General features: G+C 40.3%; 1 protein-coding gene across 1 annotated transcript in view; it reads left to right on the top strand.

Annotated features, from left to right (window-relative positions):
* The window catches only part of LOC139407487 (DNA nucleotidylexotransferase-like), a 138,336-nt gene that overhangs the window by 56,418 nt on the left and 61,713 nt on the right, over window positions 1-20,205 (top strand). The window contains exon 7 of the mRNA XM_071151314.1: window positions 12,494-12,626. Within this exon, the coding sequence (XP_071007415.1) occupies window positions 12,494-12,626 (133 nt within the window). The remainder of the gene's footprint in view (window positions 1-12,493; window positions 12,627-20,205) is intronic.

Consider the following 20,205-nt stretch of genomic DNA (forward strand, 5'->3'; position numbering starts at 1 on the left):
GAAACATTATGTTCAAAATAAGTGACAAAAAAATACACACAAACACACAATAGCACAATTGGTCGGGGACAGTAAAACGCCAGCCATCTCCTCCTGTTCCATTATCAACATTCTTTATATCATTGATCTTGGTATTTGAAACAGTTTAGTCTTCTTTTTGTTGAATTTAATCACATCATTTCTCAATTAGTCAGATGTGCAGCCAGACTTATTAGCCACTTATTTTGCCCCATCTCTTTTGAACCATACAGTAATTACATTCATTAATGATAATCTAATGTGTCCTACTACTCGTCATGATTTCCCTGTTCATTTCTTAGTGTGCCAATCCAGTTAACGGGATTGATTTGACAACACCCAGTGAAATAGCAGCGCGCCAAATTCAAAAACAGAAATACTCTTAACAATAATTCATAAATCATACAAGTGTTATACAGATTAAATATGAACTTCTTGATAATCCAGCCACAGTGTCAGATTTCAAAAAGGCTTTACGGCGAAAGCAAACCATGCTATTATCTGAGGACAGCACCCCATCAAACATACACATGAAAATCATAATTCAACCCGACAGGCACAACACAAAAGTCAGAAATAACATATAATTCATGCCTTGCCTTTGAAGATCTTCTTCTGTTGGCACTTCAATATGTCCATTAAACATCACAAATGGTCCTTTTGTTCGATTAATTATGTCGTTATATCCCCAAAATGTCAATTTATTTGGCACGTTTGATTCTGAAAACACACCGGTTCCAACTGGTGCAACATGACTATAAAGTATCTAATAAGTTACCTGTAAACTTGATCCAGACATTTCAAACAACTTTCCTAATACAACTTTAGGTATTTTTTTAACGTAAATAATCTATAAAATTTAAGAAGGGATAAACTGTGTTCAATAGCGGATAAAAACAAAGTGGAGTGGGCTTTCAGGTCACGCGCCCCTAACAAACAGTACACAGTCTGCCAAGTCCTGAGACGCATCTTGCAGAGTCAACTATATGTCAAGATAGAGTGTGAGTTCCACGTATCACAAGTTTCCTTCCTGGGTCACATTGTCTCTACCCGTCCCACCTCACTCAAGCCGGTCCAGCGGTTCCTCGGGTTTGCCAATTTTAACAGGTGTTTTATATGCAACTTTGGTGCGGTGGCAGTGCCTCTCACGGTCCTAACCCACAAGTCCAAGACCTGTTATTGCAGGACTCCCGAGGCTGACAGGGCATTCATGTAGCTCAAGGGACGTTTCACCTCCGGACCCATCCTTGTTCATCCTGACCCTGCTCGTCCCTTTGTGGTAGCGGTGGATGCCTCCTTTCACAGCGGAACGAGGATGACAAGAAACTGCACCCATGCGCCTTTCTCTCCAAGCGGTTCTTGCCAGCAGAACGCAACTACGATGTAGGCAACTGGGAGCTCTTGGCAGTTAAGTGGGCCCTTGAGGGGTGGAGACACTGGTTGGAGGGGGCACCTCATCCTTTCGTGATCTGGAAGGATCATAAGAACTTGGTCACCATTCAAGAAGCCAAGAGGTTGAACAAGTCTATGTTTTTTAACAGGTTCAATTTCACAGTAGCCTATCGCCCGGGATCAGAAAGCAGATGACCTGTCCCGCCAACACGATGTCTTTAATGAGGAGAGAGACTCCGAGCCCATCATCTCCAGCTCCCGCATAGTGGCCCCTGTGATATGGAGTATTGAGACCATGGTGGGAAAGCCCAGACCCGAGAATCTAACCCCGGCGGGGGTCCCACTAACAGACTGTCCATCAGCCCGTTCTTGAGTGCTACAATGGGATGCTTCTCGAAATTAACTGGGCATCCAGAGGTTAATCGGACACTGGAGGTGCCGAGGTGAAAATTCTGGTGGCCCAACATGATTGAGGATGTGAGATCCTTTGTTGCGGCCTGTTCCACCTGTGCCCGAAGCAAGTCCTCACGACAGTGACCGGCTGGGTTGCTCCAACCTCTGCCCATCCCCAGCTGGCCCTGGCCCCACCTGTCCGTAGACTTTATCACAGGGTTACCTCCATCCAAGGTCTAACCACTAGTTCCCCCACTTAAAAAGATGAAAACGATTATTTTTAAGTGGGAGAACTTGCACAATTGGTGGCTGACTAAATACTTGTTTTGCCCCACTGTATCTGTAATATCTGCATAAGTACAAAGGTTGTCACCAGTTGTTACACAGCCTTTAGCTATTTAAAGTGATGTGTAACTTTATAGATACCAATGAGCAAGTTGTATATAATTGCGTATTACTCATTAACAAGTGAAAATACATGCAAACAAAAAAAGAAGCTTCTATTTTAGTCAGCTTTATTGCAACATGTAAAAAATACTTACAAAAATTTCTTACAAAATAACGAGGGTTTTTATCATTAGATTAATAATTAGATTAATTCGATTAAACAAAGATATAGCCCTACTCAGTAACATGAAAATAACTATTCCAGTGGTGACTCAAATCTGTAGCCTACAGTATTGTGAGTAGCCTAGATAGCTAGCTAATTTAGAAAAATGGGATTGTCTTTTTCTTCCCTTTTTAACATTACAAGTAACAATGGACGTCGAGAACTCTGTCTCTAACTCTGTCTTCATCTGTTCATTTCTTGTCAGAATTTCCCATCCTGGAGTCTGAGACCTTGTGGGAATCTATGGTAAAAAAGAAGAGTGTATGACAATTTAGCATAGACACTCTACATTACCCCTAGTTATCATTATCATGAGTTCTATAGTTAAGGCGTAACGGTAACTACCTAACGAGTTGTTGTGTTATCCAGCTAGCAATAATATAGCCCTTGATCATGACTTTCAGTTCCATTACATTACACATAAGAGTAATTTGATGAAGGCGTCTTCTGTATGGGGGAGTTTTGTTAAGAGCCCCGAGGCTCGGTGTGTATATTAACATGCATCACTTGCGGTACGGTTTTGGAAGACCATATCTTTCACATTTATAGTGTTAGGGTTAGTGTTCCCAGATGCCCATAACTCAATTTTACAATGCGTGTTTTCATGGAAAACAGACGTAAGACAGTTTTGGTCTACCTGTGCTAATTAGCTAGCTGTGTCTCCTAACACCTGTGTGTAAACGGAAGAAGGACTCCACAAACGTGGTGTCACTGAAAAATATTGTCAACTGCAACTGTGTTGAAACCGGTTAAAACCGTGTAAGTGTGTGTTTTGCATTTGTGAAATTATTTTGATGTGATACTAAAATGGCGGGATGTATGTTCCTAGAACCGTACCGCAATTGAGAATCGATTCACGTTTAGATGGAGTATTTGGTGGTTTGACTTCCAGAGCCAAATCGCCTTTTAACAGAACATGTAAGGTCCTTGGACTATAAGGAGTAACGTTACGCACGTTTAGTCCATTATTGGGCTAGCAATAATATAACTTGTGTTGACACAAGTAGCTAGCTAGCTAAGGTTAACATGCTGGGTGTGTTTCACATACTGTAATACCCTTGGGGTACAGATACCCTGAGAACAAGATTCAGGGAAGATAAGACCATTGAGCCAAGCTAACTTTAGCTAGCTAGTTATCTAGAGAGTAGCGACCATATAATATTTGCCAGCTTTAGGTAGCTAGCTAGATGATCAAGGCTAGAAAACTAGCTAGCTAGCTAGCTAGCATGCTAGCTAATCCAAAAAAACACAACAAATTTTATACAATCAATCAATCAAATTTAGCCGATGTCACAAAGTGCTGTACAGAAACTCAGCCTAAAACCCCAAACAGCAAACAATGCAGATGTAGAAGCACGGTTCCGTAGCCGCAGGAAGAACAGTTGAAACTGGAGCAGCAGCATGACCTGGTGGACTGGGAACAGCAAGGAGCTATCAGGCCAGATAGTCCTGAGGCATGGTCCTAGAGCTCAGGTCCTCCGAGAGAAAGAGAGAGAGAGAGAGAGAGAAAAAGAGAAAAGAGAGAGAGAATTAGAGGGAGCATACTCAAACAGGACACCAGAGGAGACAGGAGAAATACTACAGATATAACAGACTGACCCTAGCCCCCCGACACATAAACTATTGACGCATGGAAGAGCACCAGTAAGCCAGAGCCCCCGTAATAGGGCTAGATGCAGAGAATCCCAGTGGAGAGAGGGTAACTGGCCAGGCAGAGATAGCAAGGGCAGTTGGCCGCTCCAGTGCCTTTCCGTTCACCTTCACACCCCATGGCCAGACTACACTCAATCATAGGACCTACTGAAGAGATGAGTCTTCAATAAATACTTAAAGGTTGAGACTGAGTCTGTGTCTCTCACATGGATAGGCAGACCATTCCATAAAAATTGAGCTCTATAGGAGAAAGCCCTTCCTCCTCCTGCGTCTTGTGACCGTAGCTTACGTGTAGGTATGTACGACAGGACCAAATCAGAAAAATAGGTAGGAGCAAGCCCATGTAATGCTTTGTAGGTTAGCAATAAAACCTTAAAATCAGCCCTAACCTTAACAGGAAGCCAGTGTAGAGAGGCTAGCACTGGAGTCATATGATCAAAGTCTATTCTGTACATGGTAACTAGCTGACCACCTGCACTGACTCTCTACAAACACACACACACACACACTCACACACACACACACACACACACACACACACACACACACACACACACACACACACACACACACACACACACACACACACACACACACACACACACTGTATATAAACAATCATGCTACACACACATCACAGCAGCTGCACAATTTACACCAAAAACCAGTGTAAATATTGGACTATAAATTGTGCGTTCCTTTATTATACTTACTGTATGCTAAAATGTTTATTATATTCTACCGAGACATTTAGTTTATGTTCGTATTCTTATCTTTAATTTGTTTTTATTGTTGAGGTATAAAGAACTGGAGACTGATTCCAAAATGTTTTCTAGGTAGTCTACTCACGTTCGCATACGCCGATACATGGACTGTCTATATCCGGGTCCAACATCACATGCACACTAGCACTCTGTGCACAGCAAGCGGTGTGAGCTGCAAAGACGTCATCACGTCACCCAAAAACATGTCAGGCATTGGATGAATATGGCTGTGAGTGATGGAAAACAAAATCGGCCTCAGCGAAAATTATTTGAAAAATTCAATAAATGTTTTGTGCACAAAGGTGATGACTAAAGTGTCTTATTAGGAATTTTCTAATCTGACTTTATTTCTACTCTGACTCTATGTGGCCATTTATGGAAATTATCTTTCTGGGCCGGGCGTCAATTCAGCTGCAGTACCAAGGCAAGACTGTTGGAAGTAAGCATTTTTGTTGGACGGTGTGTACCGTGTGTATCCTGTACATACGACTAATAAAACTTGAAACATAGAGATGAGAGGCGAGGAGAGAGGGCAGTGTAAATCAGGGGAGAGAAAATTGCATTTTGTATTACATGAATTGAAAGCGATAGTTTTTGAGCTTCCATTAGGTCATAGTCCATTTTAGGGTTAAGAGAGGTTTAGCATTCTCTATCGCTTTAGAGTAGTTTATGTGAAAGAGCAACCTAGAATAGCAACTTTTTCTTAGCAATACTTCAAAGTTCTTATATGAAATACCCATGACTGCCAACTTGGGAGAGTGGAGGAGAAAGATAGAGAGGCGAGTATAATAGGGCAGGTCAGGCGAGATAAAATAGCATATTCCTTAGTGTCACATGAATTGTGAGTTATACCTGTATACTCTCAGAAGAGAGGGTAGTTAGTACAAAGAAAGGGTTCTTCATTTTGTCGCTGTAGGGTAACCCTTTTTTGGGCTGTGGAGAAGCTTTTTGTTTCGTTTTTTTATAAATAACCATTTGTATAACTATTTGTATGGTTCTTCATTACATTGTTAGAACCAGAGGGTTCTTTATTACACTGTTGAAAATTTTCCGGCTACTGGTTGCAGTGAAAATATGGTAAATATTCAAAAAGCAACTGTATTTTCAGAGTTGGATTAAGGTATTTTTGCTGTAAGGGACAGTATCCTTCTGTATTCTGATAACCTGGAAGTAATCCTCACTTGGGATTTGAACTCACAACCTCTCAGTTGCTATTGACCTGAATTTCCTGTACACCCCCGAGTCTGTAGGTATAATAGAAATTTGTAAAAATATTAGAACCAATAGAGTTTCTGTCATTTGTCCCAATGGGGTTCCATTTAGAACTATCTCATGAAGAACCATCTGGTTCCAGGTAGAACCAATAACAGGCTCTACAGTTATACTTATAGGATACCTCAGATGCGCTTATGGCACACACTGTTAGGTACTCACATGGTACGGGTCGGTATCTTTATGGGTAAATGTGTGTAAAATCTAATATATAGGGACATTTTTCTACCCAATATGTTCAATATAAGATACAATCATTACTGCACTCATTAGCATATTTACAGGCATGGTCTAAAATATGTTTAATTTGTGCCAACCATTAGTGGAAGCGTTGTACCAATTTAAGTGGAATTAACATTATATTGATAAAGTTTGAGCAACTAATTTCTCTACTCCCAGTTCTGCAATCTTTGTAATAGCTTGTAAAAATCAAGGGCTGCACTGAACCTCGACACCGGGACAGTTGTTGCTAACGTGCGCTAATGTGACTAGAATGACTTTATAAAAAACAGCCAACTGTCTGTGACATAGACATGTCTTATATGGGCAGAAAGCTTAAATTAACTGCAGTGTCCAATTTTCAGTAGCTATTACAATGAAAAAATACCATGCTATTGTTTGAGGAGAGTGCACAACAACAAAACACTTTTATTAAGGCAACTGGTTTGATACATTCACCGCTGAAGGTAAATAATGTACTTACATTCAGTAATCTTTCTCTGATTTGTCATCCTGAGGGTCCCAGAGATAACATGTAGCATAGTTTTGTTTGATAAAATCCCATTTTTATATTATTAAAATGTAGGAACTGGTAGTTTGAACCCCTTCCACAAACTTCAACGTGTTTCCTTTCAAATGGTATCAAGAACATGCATATCTTTGCTTCAGATCCTGAGCTACAGGCAGTTAGATTTGGGTATATCAGTTTAGTTAGATTTTTTTTTAAAGGGTACGGTCCTTTAAGAGGTTGAGGTTACTGTGCATTTTGCGATTAACTTAATGGCAGTTGGTCACAAGGAAGTTTGTGTTTATTTTTTAATAATGTACTGTGAGTTTGCTGCAAGTACACTACCTTCAGAAAGTATTCAACAAATCATCAATCAATTGTATTTATTTATAAGCCCTTTTTGCATCAGCAGATCTCACAAAGTGCTTATACATAATCCCAGCCTAAAACCTCAAACAGCAAGCAATGCAGATGTAGAAGCATGGTGGCTAGGAAAAACTCCTTATAAAAGGCAGGAACCAAGAAAGAAACCTAGAGAGGAACCGGGCCCTGAGGGGTGGCCAATCCTCTTCTGGCTGTGCTGGGTGGAGATTATAAGAGTACATGGCCATTAAGGCCAGAGGCGTTCTTCAAGATGTTCAACTGTTCATAGATGACCAGCAGGGTCAAATAATACTCATAGTGGTTGTAAAATGTACAACAGGTCAGCACCTCAGGAGCAAATATCAGTTGGCTTTTCATAGCCGAGCATTCAGAGGTCAAGAAAGCAGGTGCTGTATGGAGGGAGAGAGAGGGAGAGAGAGAGAAAGGGAGAGAGAGAGGGAGAGAGAGAGAGGGTCAAAAACAGCAGGTACGGGACAAGGTAGCACGTCCGATGAACAAGTCAGGGTTCCATAGTCGCCGGCAAAACAGCAGAACCTGGATCAGCAGCACGACCAGGTGGACTGGGGACGGGGACAGCAAGGAGTCATCTGGCCAGGTAGTTCTGAGGCATGGTCCTAGGGCTCAGGTTCTCAGGGTGGGGAGAGACAGCGAGAGCGAGAGAGAGATGGAAGACAGAAAGAGAATTAGAGGGAGCGTACTTAACTTCTTATGGCTGCAGGGGCAGTATTGAGTAGCTTAGATGAGAGTTGCCCATAGTAAATGGCCTGCTCCTCAGTCATAGTGCTAATATAGAGCTAATATCTGCATATTATTATTATTATTGGATAGAAAACACTCTGAAAACAAACTGTTTGAATTATGTCTGTGAGTATAACAGAACTCATATTGCAGGCAAAAACCTGAGAAATTCCACTTCCTGTTTGGATTTTTTCTGGGGGTGGCAGTTTTTCAACCAAGCTCTCATTGAAATTACAGCGAGATATGGATGAGTTTTCACTTCCTACGCCTTCCACTAGATGTCAACATCTAATGTGAAGGGGTTCGAATGAGACAGGAGATAGTCACCATTCTAAAGATTGATTCAGTACATCGTTTGACATGTTTCTACTGACTGTTACGGAACTTTTGGACATTTCGTCATGTTATAGTGGACGCGCTTTGGGACTTTGAAATTGTTTACCAAACGCGCTAACCAAAGTAGCTAATTGGACATAAATAATGGACATTTTCGAACAAATCAAGCGTTTATAGGGGACCTGGGATTCCTAGGACTGCATTCTGATGAAGTTCATCAAAGATAAGGAAACATTTATCATGTATTTTCTGGTTTCTGTTGACTCCAACATGGCGGCTAATTTGGCTATTGTTCTGAGCTCCGTCTCAGATTATTGCATGGGTTGCTTTTTCCGTAATGTTTTTTTGAAATATGACACAGTGGTTGCGTTAAGGAGAGGTATATCTATAATTCCATGTGTATAACTTGTATTATCATCTACATTTATGAGTATTTCTGTTGAAACAATGTGGCTATGCAAAATCACTTGATGTTTTTGGAACTAGTCAATGTAATGCGCCAATGTAAACTCAGATTTTTTTTATATAAATATGAGCTTTATCAAACAAAACATGCATGTATTGTGTAACATGAGTGTCATCTGATGAAGCTAATTCAAGGTTAGTGATTAATTTTATCTCTATTTCTGCTTTTTGTGACTGCTATATTTCGCTGGAAAATGGCTGTGCTTATTGTGGTTTGGTGGAGACCTAACATAATCATTTGTAGTGCTTTCGCTGAAAAGCCTATTTGAATTCGGACACTTTGGTGGGATTAACAACAAGATTAACTTTAAAATGATATAAGACACGTATGTTTTAGGAATTGTAATTATGAGATTTCTGTGGTTTGAATTTGGCGCCCTCTATTTTCACTGGTAGTTGTCATATCGATCCCGGTAGTGGGATTGCAGCCATAACAAGTTAAGTTCACACAGAACACCAGATAAGACAGGAGAATTTCACCAGATAGAACAGACTGATCCTAGCCCCCGGGTATATAGACTATTGCAGCATAGCCAAAGCACAGTATTAATACTATTGCCAAAGAACAGCCCCCACACCACTAAAGGAAAATCAACAGACCACCAACTTACAGTACTACTCTGAGCCAAGGTTGAGAACAGCCCACGAAGATCTCCTCCACGGCACAAGCTGGAGGGGACGCAAAACCAGACAGGAAGATCACGTAAGTGACTCAACCCACTCAAGTGAAGTATAACGAAAAAGCCTGGCACGACGTGACACACCCCTCCTAGAGACGGCATGGAAGAGCATTAGTAAGCCAGTGACTCCCCAGTAATAGGGTCAGAGGCAGAGAATCCCAGTGGAGAAAGGGGAGCCGGCCAGCCAGAGACAGCAATGGTGGTTCGTCACCCCAGAGGCTTGCCGTTCACCTTCACACCGTTGGGCCAGACTACAGTCAATCATAGGACCTACTGGAGAGATGAGTTTTCAGTAAAGATGTAAAGGTCGAGACAGAGTCTGTGTCAGATTTTTTGCAATGTTGACTTCTTCCACATTTTGTTGAGTTACAGTCTGAATTTAAAATGGATTCAATTGAGATCACTGGCCTACACACAATACCCCATATTGTCAAAGTGGAATTATGTTTTTAGAAGGATTTTCAAATTAATAATAAATGAAAATTTGAAATGTCTTGAGTCAATAAGTATTCAATCCCTTTGTTATGGCAAGCTTAAATAAAATCAGGAGTAAAAATGTGCTTAAAAAGTCATTAAAGTTGCATGAACTAACTTTATGTGCAATAACATGGTTTAACAGGATTTTTGTGTGACTACCTCATTGCTGTACCCCACACATACAATTATCTGTAAGGTTCCTCAGTCGACTAGTGAATTTCCAACACAGATTTAACCACAAAGACCAGGGAGGTTTTCCAATGTCTCGAAAAGAAGGGCACCTATTGGCAGATTGGTAAGAATAAAAAAGCAGACATTGAATATCCCTTTGAGTATGGTGAAGTTATTAATTACACTTTGGATGGTATATCAATACACCCAGTCACTACAAAGATACAGACGTCCCTCCTAACTCAGTTGCCAGAGAGGAAGGACAGTGCTCAGGGATGAGGTCGTTGGTGACTTTAAAACAGTTACATATTTTATTGGCTGTGATAGGACAACACTTAGGAGTAGGGATCAACAACATTGTAGTTACTCCACAATACTAACCAAAATGACAGAGTTAGAAGAAGGAACTATGTACAGAATAAAATACAGTATTCCAAAACATGTATCCTGTTGCAATAAGGCACTAAAGTAAAACTGCAGAAAAGTGGCAATTTCTTAAAACTTTATGTCCTTAATACAAAGAGTACTGTTTGGGGCAAATGGTGTCTGCATCATGTTATGGGTATGCTTGTCATCGGCAAGGACTAGGGAGTTTTTGGTTATAAAAAGAAACTGAAGAAAGCTAAGCACAGGCAAAATCATAGAGGAAAACTTTCCAACAGACACTGGGAGACAAACATACCTTTCAACAGGACAATAACCTAAAACACAAGGCTAAATATACCCTGGTTTTGCTCACCAAGATGACATGGATTGTTCCTGAGTGGTCTAGTTACAGTTTTGACTTAAATTGGTTTGAAAATCTATGGCAAGACTTGAAAATGGCTCTCTAGTAATGATCAGCAGCTAACGTGACAGAGCTTGAAGAATTTAAAAAAGAATAATGTGCAAATATTGTACAATCCAGGTGTACAAAGCTTAGAGACTTACCCAGAAAGACTCACAGCTGTATTTGCTGCCATAGGTGATTCTAACATGTATTGACTCAGGGGTGTGACTACTTATGTATTTGATATTCAATACATTTGTAAAAAATATATAAATACATTTTATCATTGTGAGTAAATGGGTGAGGAAAAACATGCATTTAAGCCATTTTGAATTCAGGCTGTAACAGAACAAAATGTGGAATAAATCAAAATGTATGAACACTTTCTGTAGGTACTGTAGCTATTCTAAACTTCACAGTAACTTTCTGTGGCTGATTTGTGGCAGCCTCACTTACCCGATGGTGTGGCAGGATGGTCAGTTTGTTGTCAAACCAGAAAGAATGCTTAGTAGTACTTTCCTGCTGTCAAATGACCTTCTGGCCTCATGGGTGGAATGTTATTCATATTTGTAAACATTTCTTGGTAAACATGATTTTTTTTAAACCTGTCAAAAAATCTGGTGTTTCCATGTCAAACTGTTTTGTTATATTTCAGTCTTCTGTTAAGTATTTAAAGTGTAATATTGGGACGCAAACTCAAAATGTAATACTTTTCAACTCTGGGATGATACAGGTGTCTTCTTTTTTTAAAGCCCAAAACCATATGTTTGACCAGATAATACTTTGTATGACCCTGATTTAGCCCACTGCAGTAAAAGGACAGTGGGGCTCTTTATCACATTCTCTTACAAATACAGCAGAACTGACAGTGTTAAAAGACATGCTCAACCTTTGACAAAATAATCATCAACCACTTAAACTGGTACAACACTTCCACTGACGCTTGGCACAAATACACAGAATTCAGGAACTTGTTGTTGTTTACTGTACTTTCACCGCAACCGGTAGACTGTAGTGTACTGTAAAACTACAGGAACTTTTTAACAGTGTAGAATTTCATGGCATAAAGGAAAACATGGTGTAGAGGGAAAGAACAGGATGGTTCTTCACAACCATCACAGCAATAAAGAACCCTTCTTGAAATGCAAAACAATTGTTACACGTATTATGTCACTCTGACCCCTGACAAAGAACCCCCCCCAACAACATTTTTTTAGCGTGTACTCCTTGAACATCAATTAGCTGATATTCCCACTCTTTTTAGGGCTTTAGCACTTCAGTGTATATTGTTAAATGCATCCGCATGCATGACACATTTTATTTGCACATTATTGTGCCGTGCAACATAATCAGTTTGAAACAGAACGTTTTAAACATATACAATATATTTCATGCCGTAATCTTCATATTAAAAAGCTACAATATTCACAAAGTTTATGGGTTATACTTAGGAAAATGTTTTAAAGATTTGTGATTCTAGTTTTCATATGAAAAATGACAGGTAAATTACTGGTACATTTTGAAAGTTACTGTGAATATTCCCTGCCTTTGCAACCCTATATATAGTCCACAATGCTAATGCTACTGTAACTATTGTCCATTTCAGATAGACAGCTCATAGTGCTTTTTATACTTTCCCCTCAGGTTTCCTGTATTACAGGGACATCTCCAAGTCTGTCAGTAAAGCCGAGGCCAAAGCTCTTAGAAGCATCATTGAAGAGACTGCCCATTGGATCGCACCCGATTCTATGCTGGCTCTGACAGGTGGCTTTCGCAGGTACAGTACAACTCTTATCTCAGCTTGTCAGTGTGGATGTTTTTGTGTATGTTATTGAGTTTGAAACAGTGCGCCTTTGCAACGGTCGTAGTCTTAGTCCCTTGTTGTTTTCATTCTACACATGACAGACATGGTTCTTTTGTTCCTGCCACGCAAGAGAGAAGAGTGTGTACAGAGGCATCAATCGTGTGTTACACTACAGTCATTACATTTAGCATCTAAACCAATGTCACTTACATGACATTACCATGTTCCCAATGAACGGCTATATCAACTTAAAAGGCCAGCTAGGCGGGTACAACGTGGGTCCGTTTGTTCACCCCCTGCGCCATCACTTTCTCTTTATGTCAGTTTCCTTTGTGCTCTATTTGTGTGTGGCACAGTGTGCTTCAGTGTGCTCCAAGCACTGGGCTCTATGGTATTGTAAAAATGTTGCCGTGACTGGTGGCGGTGTGTGGTTAAATAATGCATGAGCAGTCTGGCAATAAGGACGTGCGCCTCTCTTCTCTACAGGAGTGACAGGCCTTCTGCTGCTTCGTCAACAGTCTGTTCCACTTATATCTCTTATAGCTCTTTCTGATCTGTCTTCGTTCCGCAACCATCGCTCTCTTTCTTTCTGAATTGCAGGTTGGGGCATTTCTTGTCCTGACTCATGCACCGGAGTGTCACGCTCGTTGAAATGAGCGGACCAAGGCGCAGCGTGCATAGAGTTCCACGTGTTTATTAAAATGACACTCGCCAACAAAAACAATAAACAGCCAAACGAAACGTGACGACTGCAGTGCTCACAGGCACTACACGAAAACAAGATCTCACAAACTAAAGTTGGAAAAAAAGTTGTCTAAGTATGATCCCAAATCAGAGACAACGATAGCTGCAGCTGCCTCTGATCGGGAACTATACCCGGCCAACAAAGAAATAAAAAAACTAGAATGCCCACCCAAATCACACCCCGACCTAACCAAATAGAGAAATAAAAAGGCTCTCTAAGGTCAGGGCGTGACATGGAGGCATGCTCTGCAGAGTGGTCATTAGCTGCCACAGTCACAAAGTCATAAAATCAGATTTTTTAACCTAACCCTCACCTTAAAGGCCCACCTTAGAGGAAGTTGCCGCAATATATTTAGAGTAATTCCTGTCCTACAACAAAATGTCTTGTTTATGCTTCACCTCGAAGACTGACGCAGGCTGGTAATACATATTCAGGAATTGGGGGTGGGAACGTTGTGGTGATTTTCACATTTAGCAGAGAAATAACAATATATAGGCCACTGACTGACAGCTGTCAGTGTAACTAGCTAGCATGCTAACCTTAGCAAGCTAATGAAAGTTATGTGAACACCATTTCAGTTAAGACAGGCATACGAGCTGTTGACATGTTGAGGGTTGAGATTTGTCTGACTCTTGCCATTTTACAATTCCATTGAAACAGTGTCGGATTCCAGACGTCATTCATATTTGGAAACGCACACAGACATGATCAAATAGCTATATTCTTCGTTCTCTCTGTTATCATTTCAGCAAGCTAGCTAGCAAATATCTGTGCATTATCTAAATTGTGCAGCTATATATCAATGTAATTTCTAAATTGCACAGCTATACTGTATATCAATATACTATCTAAATTGTGCAGCTATATATCAATGCATTATCTAAATTACACACCTATATATCAATGCATTATCTAAATTGTGCAGCTATACAGTATATCAATGCATTATCTAAATTGAGAAAGGGAATCTGCCATAGAAATAGAACGAATATAAGCTCTGGTAATATGGATAGCCTAACTATTGAATGGTTTGGAGTGTGTATTGAAGCAATGGGCAAGTTTGTTTTGCACGGCCCATTACCCAGTGCTACACTGATTCTTTAGAATCAATGGAATTGTCAAAAATGTGCAAACCCTGCAAACATTTTTTTAAATGTTTTATTTCCTCTTTATTTAACCAGGTAGGCATGTTGAGAACAACTTCTCGTTAACAACTGCGACTTGGCCAAGATAAAGCAAAGCAACGAGACAACAACAACGATACAGAGTTACACATGGGATAAGCAAACGTACAGTAAATAACACAATAGGAAAATCTGTACACAGTGTGTGCAAATGTAGTAAGATTAGCGAGGTAAGGCAATAAATAGGCCATAGTGGCAAAAAATGACAATTTAGCATTAACACTGGAGTGATAGATGTACAGATGATGATGTGCAAGTAGAGATACTAGGGGGCAAAATTAAATTAAATAACAATATGGGGATGAGGTAGTTGGGTGTGCTATTTACAGATGGGCTGTGTACAGGTACAGTGATTGGTAAACTGCTCTGACACCTTGGGCACAGGGCCATGCAAAACGAATTAGCCTCAAACGTTAGTGGTCAAAACCATTCATCTTGGGGTGACGGGGGGAGCGGGATTCTAAAATACAATCATATCACACAATTTGACCATTTATTAAATGGTAATGTGTTTTCTTTATGAAGACTAGCTCAAAAATAAGTAAACTTTACAAACTATCCAATGGATTATGATAATCTGCTGGTAAAAAAAATGAGAGGTGCAAGAATATTAGTTTGCACCCCCTATTTTAATTTGCTCCATGGCAAGGTGGCCAAGTGTAGCGTCGTCACAAGTTAACAGCCACAACGTGTCCAATTGTTACTTATTGGCTGTTTTATCTAGTGGAAACCAAAGTGTAGGCTACAGAGAATAACTGTTTGGATCTCAGTCAAAAAGTGGAATTTCTACTGGTGTTTCTACTGGTATGGGTATTTAACCTTAACCACACTGCTAACCCTAATGCCTGACCCTAGTTTTTGCATTCATAAATGTTTATGATATAGACGATTTTGACTTGCAGCTGGCCCATCTAGCGGAAATTGCTCAGTTTTGCCTACAGGGCAAGATTCATGACAATAAACTTCAACCTGTTTCTGTATCTCCCACTCACTCTCTCTCTGTCTCTGTGTCTCTCTGTGTCTCTCTCTATCGCTATCTCTCTCTCTCTCTCTCGCTCTCTCTCTCTTTGTGTACTACCATTCAAAAGTTTAAATGGTAGACGCCTCACAAGTCCTCAACTGGCAGCTTCATTAAATAGTACCCACAAAACACCAGTCTCAACGTCAACAGTGGAGAGGCGACTCCGGGATGCTGGCCTTCTAGGCAGAGTTCCTCTGTCCAGCGTCTGTGTTATTTTGCCCATCTTAATCTTTTATTTTTATTGGCCAGTCTGTGATATGACTTTTTCTTTGCAACTCTGCCTAGAAGGCCAGCATCACAGAGTTGCCTCTTCACTGTTGACGTTGAGACTGGTGTTTTGCTGGTACTATTTAATGAAGCTGCCAGTTGAGGACTTGTGAGGCGTCTGTTTCTCAAGCTAGACACTAATGTACTTGTCCTCTTGTTCAGTTGTGCATCTTCAGTTTCTTGTCAATTTCTCGCATGGAATAGCCTTCATTTCTCAGAACAAGAATAGACTAATGAGTTTCAGAAGAAAGTTATTTGTTTCTGGCCATTTCGAGCCTGAAATCGAACCCACAAATGCTGATGCTACGGATACTCAACTAGACTAAAGAAGGCTCCGTTTTATTGCTTCTTTAATCAGAACAACAGTTTTTAGCTGTGCTAACATATTTGCAAAAGGGTTATCTAATGATCAATTAGCCTTTTAAAATGATGACCTTGGATTAGCTTACACAATGTGCCATTGGACCACGGGCGTGATGGTTGCTGATAATGGGCCTCTGTACGCCTATGTAGATATTCCGTTAAAAGTCAGCCGTTTCCAGCTACAATAGTAATTTACAACATTAACCATGTCTACACTGTATTTCGGATCAATTTTATTTTATTGGACAAAAAACGTGCATTTCTAAGTGACCCCAAACTTTTGAATGGTAGTTATAATGTATAGTAAAATAATATAATGTAGGTAAAAATCAGTGGAAAGCGACACAAACTTGGTGATTAAAAAAGTCTAATAAAATGATCTTTCTTATTTGTCTATTTTAGGAAAGTCACACTCCCCTCAGGTTATTTCTGAAAAGATTCCAGTCACCTTAATTTTAGAAACCTCAATTTATAAACAATTGTGGAAGTATCGTTCTTTGTAAAAGCTCTTGGCGGCCACACAAGCATACTGTGTGGCCAGTGTGTGGCCAGTGTGCCAATAACCTCTCTACTCCAGTGTGGTTGTTCTTCTGGAAACAGCTGGCAATGCCACATTACTCTTGTACCCTAAGGAGGGATGACAGCTGGAATGATATTTGATTATGTAAATATTGTCTTCGTGGGGGAAAGAGGAAGAGAAGGAAAAAGTGATGATCATGGTGGCTAACATTATGATTGGAGTTGAGAGGATGAAACCGTAGGATGAAACCGTAGATTATTTATACTGAACAAAAATATAAACGCAACACGTAAAGTATTGGTCCCGTGTTTCATGAGATTAAATAAAAGATCCCAGATATTTTCCATTAACACAAAAATCTTATCTCTCTAATTTAGTGAGCATTTCCCCTTTGCCAAGAAAATCCATCCGCCTGAGAGGTGGAGCCTATCAAGAAGCTGATTAAACAGCATGATCATTACACAGGTGCCACTTGTGCTGGCGATAATAAAAGACCACACTAAAATGTGCAATTTTGCCACAAAACACAATGGCACAGATTTCTCAAGTTTTGAGGGAGCTTGCAATTGGCATGATGACTGCAGGAATGTCCACCAGAGCTGTTACCAGAGAATTTAATGTTAATTTCTCTACCATAAGTCGCCTCCAACGTCGTTTTAGAGAATTTGGCAGTACATCCAACCGTCCATACAACCGCAGACCACGTATATGGTGTTGTATGGGCGAGCGATTTGCTGATGTCAACGTTCTGAACAGAGTGACCTATGATGGCAGTGGGGTTATGGTATAGGCAGGCATAAGCATTTTATCGATGACAATATGAATGCACAAAAATACTGTGACCAGATCCTGAGGTCCATTGTGAGGACCATTTTTTAAAGGTATCTGTGACCAACATATCCATATTCCCAGTCATGTTAAATCCATAGTTTAACTGATTCCCTCATATGAACTTTAAAAATCAGTAAAATGAATGAAATTGTTGCATGTTGCATTTATATATTTGTTCAGTATATTTGATGTATTTGTTGAAGGATGAGTTGATGTTGAAGGGTCTATGAGGCATAAAATAATCTCATTTGCATCATGAACTTGTTGCTATGGTATTGTTCTTGGAGACAGGTGACCCCATCAAGTTCATCATTGACCCTTACATCGCACTGGAAAGAGAACATGTGCATCACCATGGAGATAATCTCAGGGTTGATGAAACACCTCTGCAGTGGAGACCTATTAGACCAAAAATAAATGTTATTACATAAATAATTCAAATGTTCCGAACAGTATGGCGCCTTCCACTCATGCTCCTTTACATCACTTGATAACATAAAGGAGTTCAATGTACAGAATGTTAATTCTAAACCCTGGTAGACCTTTTTATCTACTCATCCATCCATGCTAGTCATACTGTCCTAGATGTATAATTCATATAAACTCTCTAGCCATTATTAAAAGTGAGAATAACCATACACACCCATTGTACCTCAGAGATTCTTGAAAGTCGGGACAAACCTTGTCCGGCAGGGAAACTAAAACATTTTATAGTCGAAAATAATAGATTTTGTTGCATTATTTTAACAGAAAAATTACATTTAGGAGGATTGTATTTTTCAAAAATATTTTCCATATTATTAATTTCCTTGTAGGAAGACCCTTTGTCCTGAGCAAAAACAGGCAGAAATTAAATCTGATCTTTTGTGACTTGTAGGAATATTTCTCCCTCTTAATATCAGAACTCAGGATAAGACCCAGATGTAGACAGCTATAGCCACAGATGTTTAGGGCAGTGACAATAAGGTACAGAACAGCAGGCAGGCTCGGGGTCAGGACAGGCAGAATGGGGAAACTAGGAAACAAAACTTGAGAAAGCAGGGAGATGGGAAAACACGCTGGTAAGACCTGACAAGACAAGACAAACTGGCAACAGACAAACAGTGACCAGAGGTAGAAATACATTGGTGATAATGGGGAAGATGGGCGACACCTGGAGAGGGGTGGAGACAAGCACAAAGACAGGTGAAACAGATCAGGGTGTGACACTTATTGGGGCATTTCTAAAATTGTAAACTTCATTATCATCTCCAGCACCACCCCACCATCAACATATGTGAAAATGGTGCATTTCTATGTTTTGTGGGAAAAAAGATGGCGAAGGCGATGGCGAATGTTTCATTGGTGTGCATCATGTGATTTTAAACAATTAAAAGATGGCGCCGACAGATAGGGCAGCTCTGCTTCTAGCTCCTAAGCAACTTTGCAGTATTTTGTTTTTTTGCGTGTTATTTTTTACATTATTAGCCCAGGGCATTTTTTGTGTTATTACATACATCCGGAAATAACTTTTGCATATCAGAGCGCTGGTAACTCACCAGCATTACGACCGGGAATATGACTTTCCCGAATTGAATACCTTCTTCATACCTCCCAGGGCAATTGAACTGATTCCAGAGGCTGATCGAACACATCACCGCCGGAGAAGAGGTATTCGAAGTAGACTTCTAGTCTGACTCAGGAGGCACGCATCCACCGCTTCCGAGTATATTACTCGCTAATGTTCAGTCTATGGGTAAAAAGATAGATGAGCACAGGGCGAGAACTTCCTTCAGGGATTGTAACATACTCTGTTTCACGGAAACATGGTTCAGTCGGGATATACTGTCTTTGTCCATAAAGCCAGCTGGGTTCTCAATAATGAACTCTCTGGGAAGAAGAAAGGCGGGGGTGTATGTTTCAAGATTAACCACACATTGTGTGATTGTGATAACATACTGAAACTCAAGTCCTTTTGTTCACCCAATCTGGAATACCGCACAATCAAATACCTCCCAAGAGAATTATCTTTGGTTATAGCCACTGGACTTTATGCAATCTGGAAACCACATATCCTGAGTCCAAATTTATTGTAGTTGGGGATTTTAACGCAAATTTGAGGAAAACACGACCGAAGTCCTACCAACACATTGACTGTATCACTCGCTCTGAGAAAACATTAGACCACAGCTGTTCGCAATGCCTACAAGGCCCTCCCCTGCCCTCCCTTTGGCAAATCTGATCACAACTCTATTTTGCTCCTCCCACCCTATAGGCAGAAACTCAAACAGGTAGTACCCAAGGACTATTCAACGATGGTCTGACAAATCAGAATCCACGCTTCAAGATTGTTTTGATCACGCGGACTGGGTTATGTTCCGGGTAGCCTCTAAGAATAGCGCCGACGAATAAATAGATACAGTTTATCAGAAAGTGTATGAGATGTTGTATGCATAGTTACCATTAAAACCTACCCTAACCAGAAACCATGGACAGATGGCAGCATTCGCACAAAACTGTAAGCGCAAACCACATAATTTAACCATGACAAGGTGACTGGGAATATGGCAGAATACAAACAGTGTAGTTATTCCCTCCGTAAGGCAATCAAACAGGCACAATGTCACTATAGAGACAAAATG

Source organism: Oncorhynchus clarkii, chromosome 1 (genome assembly GCF_045791955.1).
Source record: "Oncorhynchus clarkii lewisi isolate Uvic-CL-2024 chromosome 1, UVic_Ocla_1.0, whole genome shotgun sequence".
Lineage (NCBI taxonomy): Eukaryota > Metazoa > Chordata > Actinopteri > Salmoniformes > Salmonidae > Oncorhynchus > Oncorhynchus clarkii.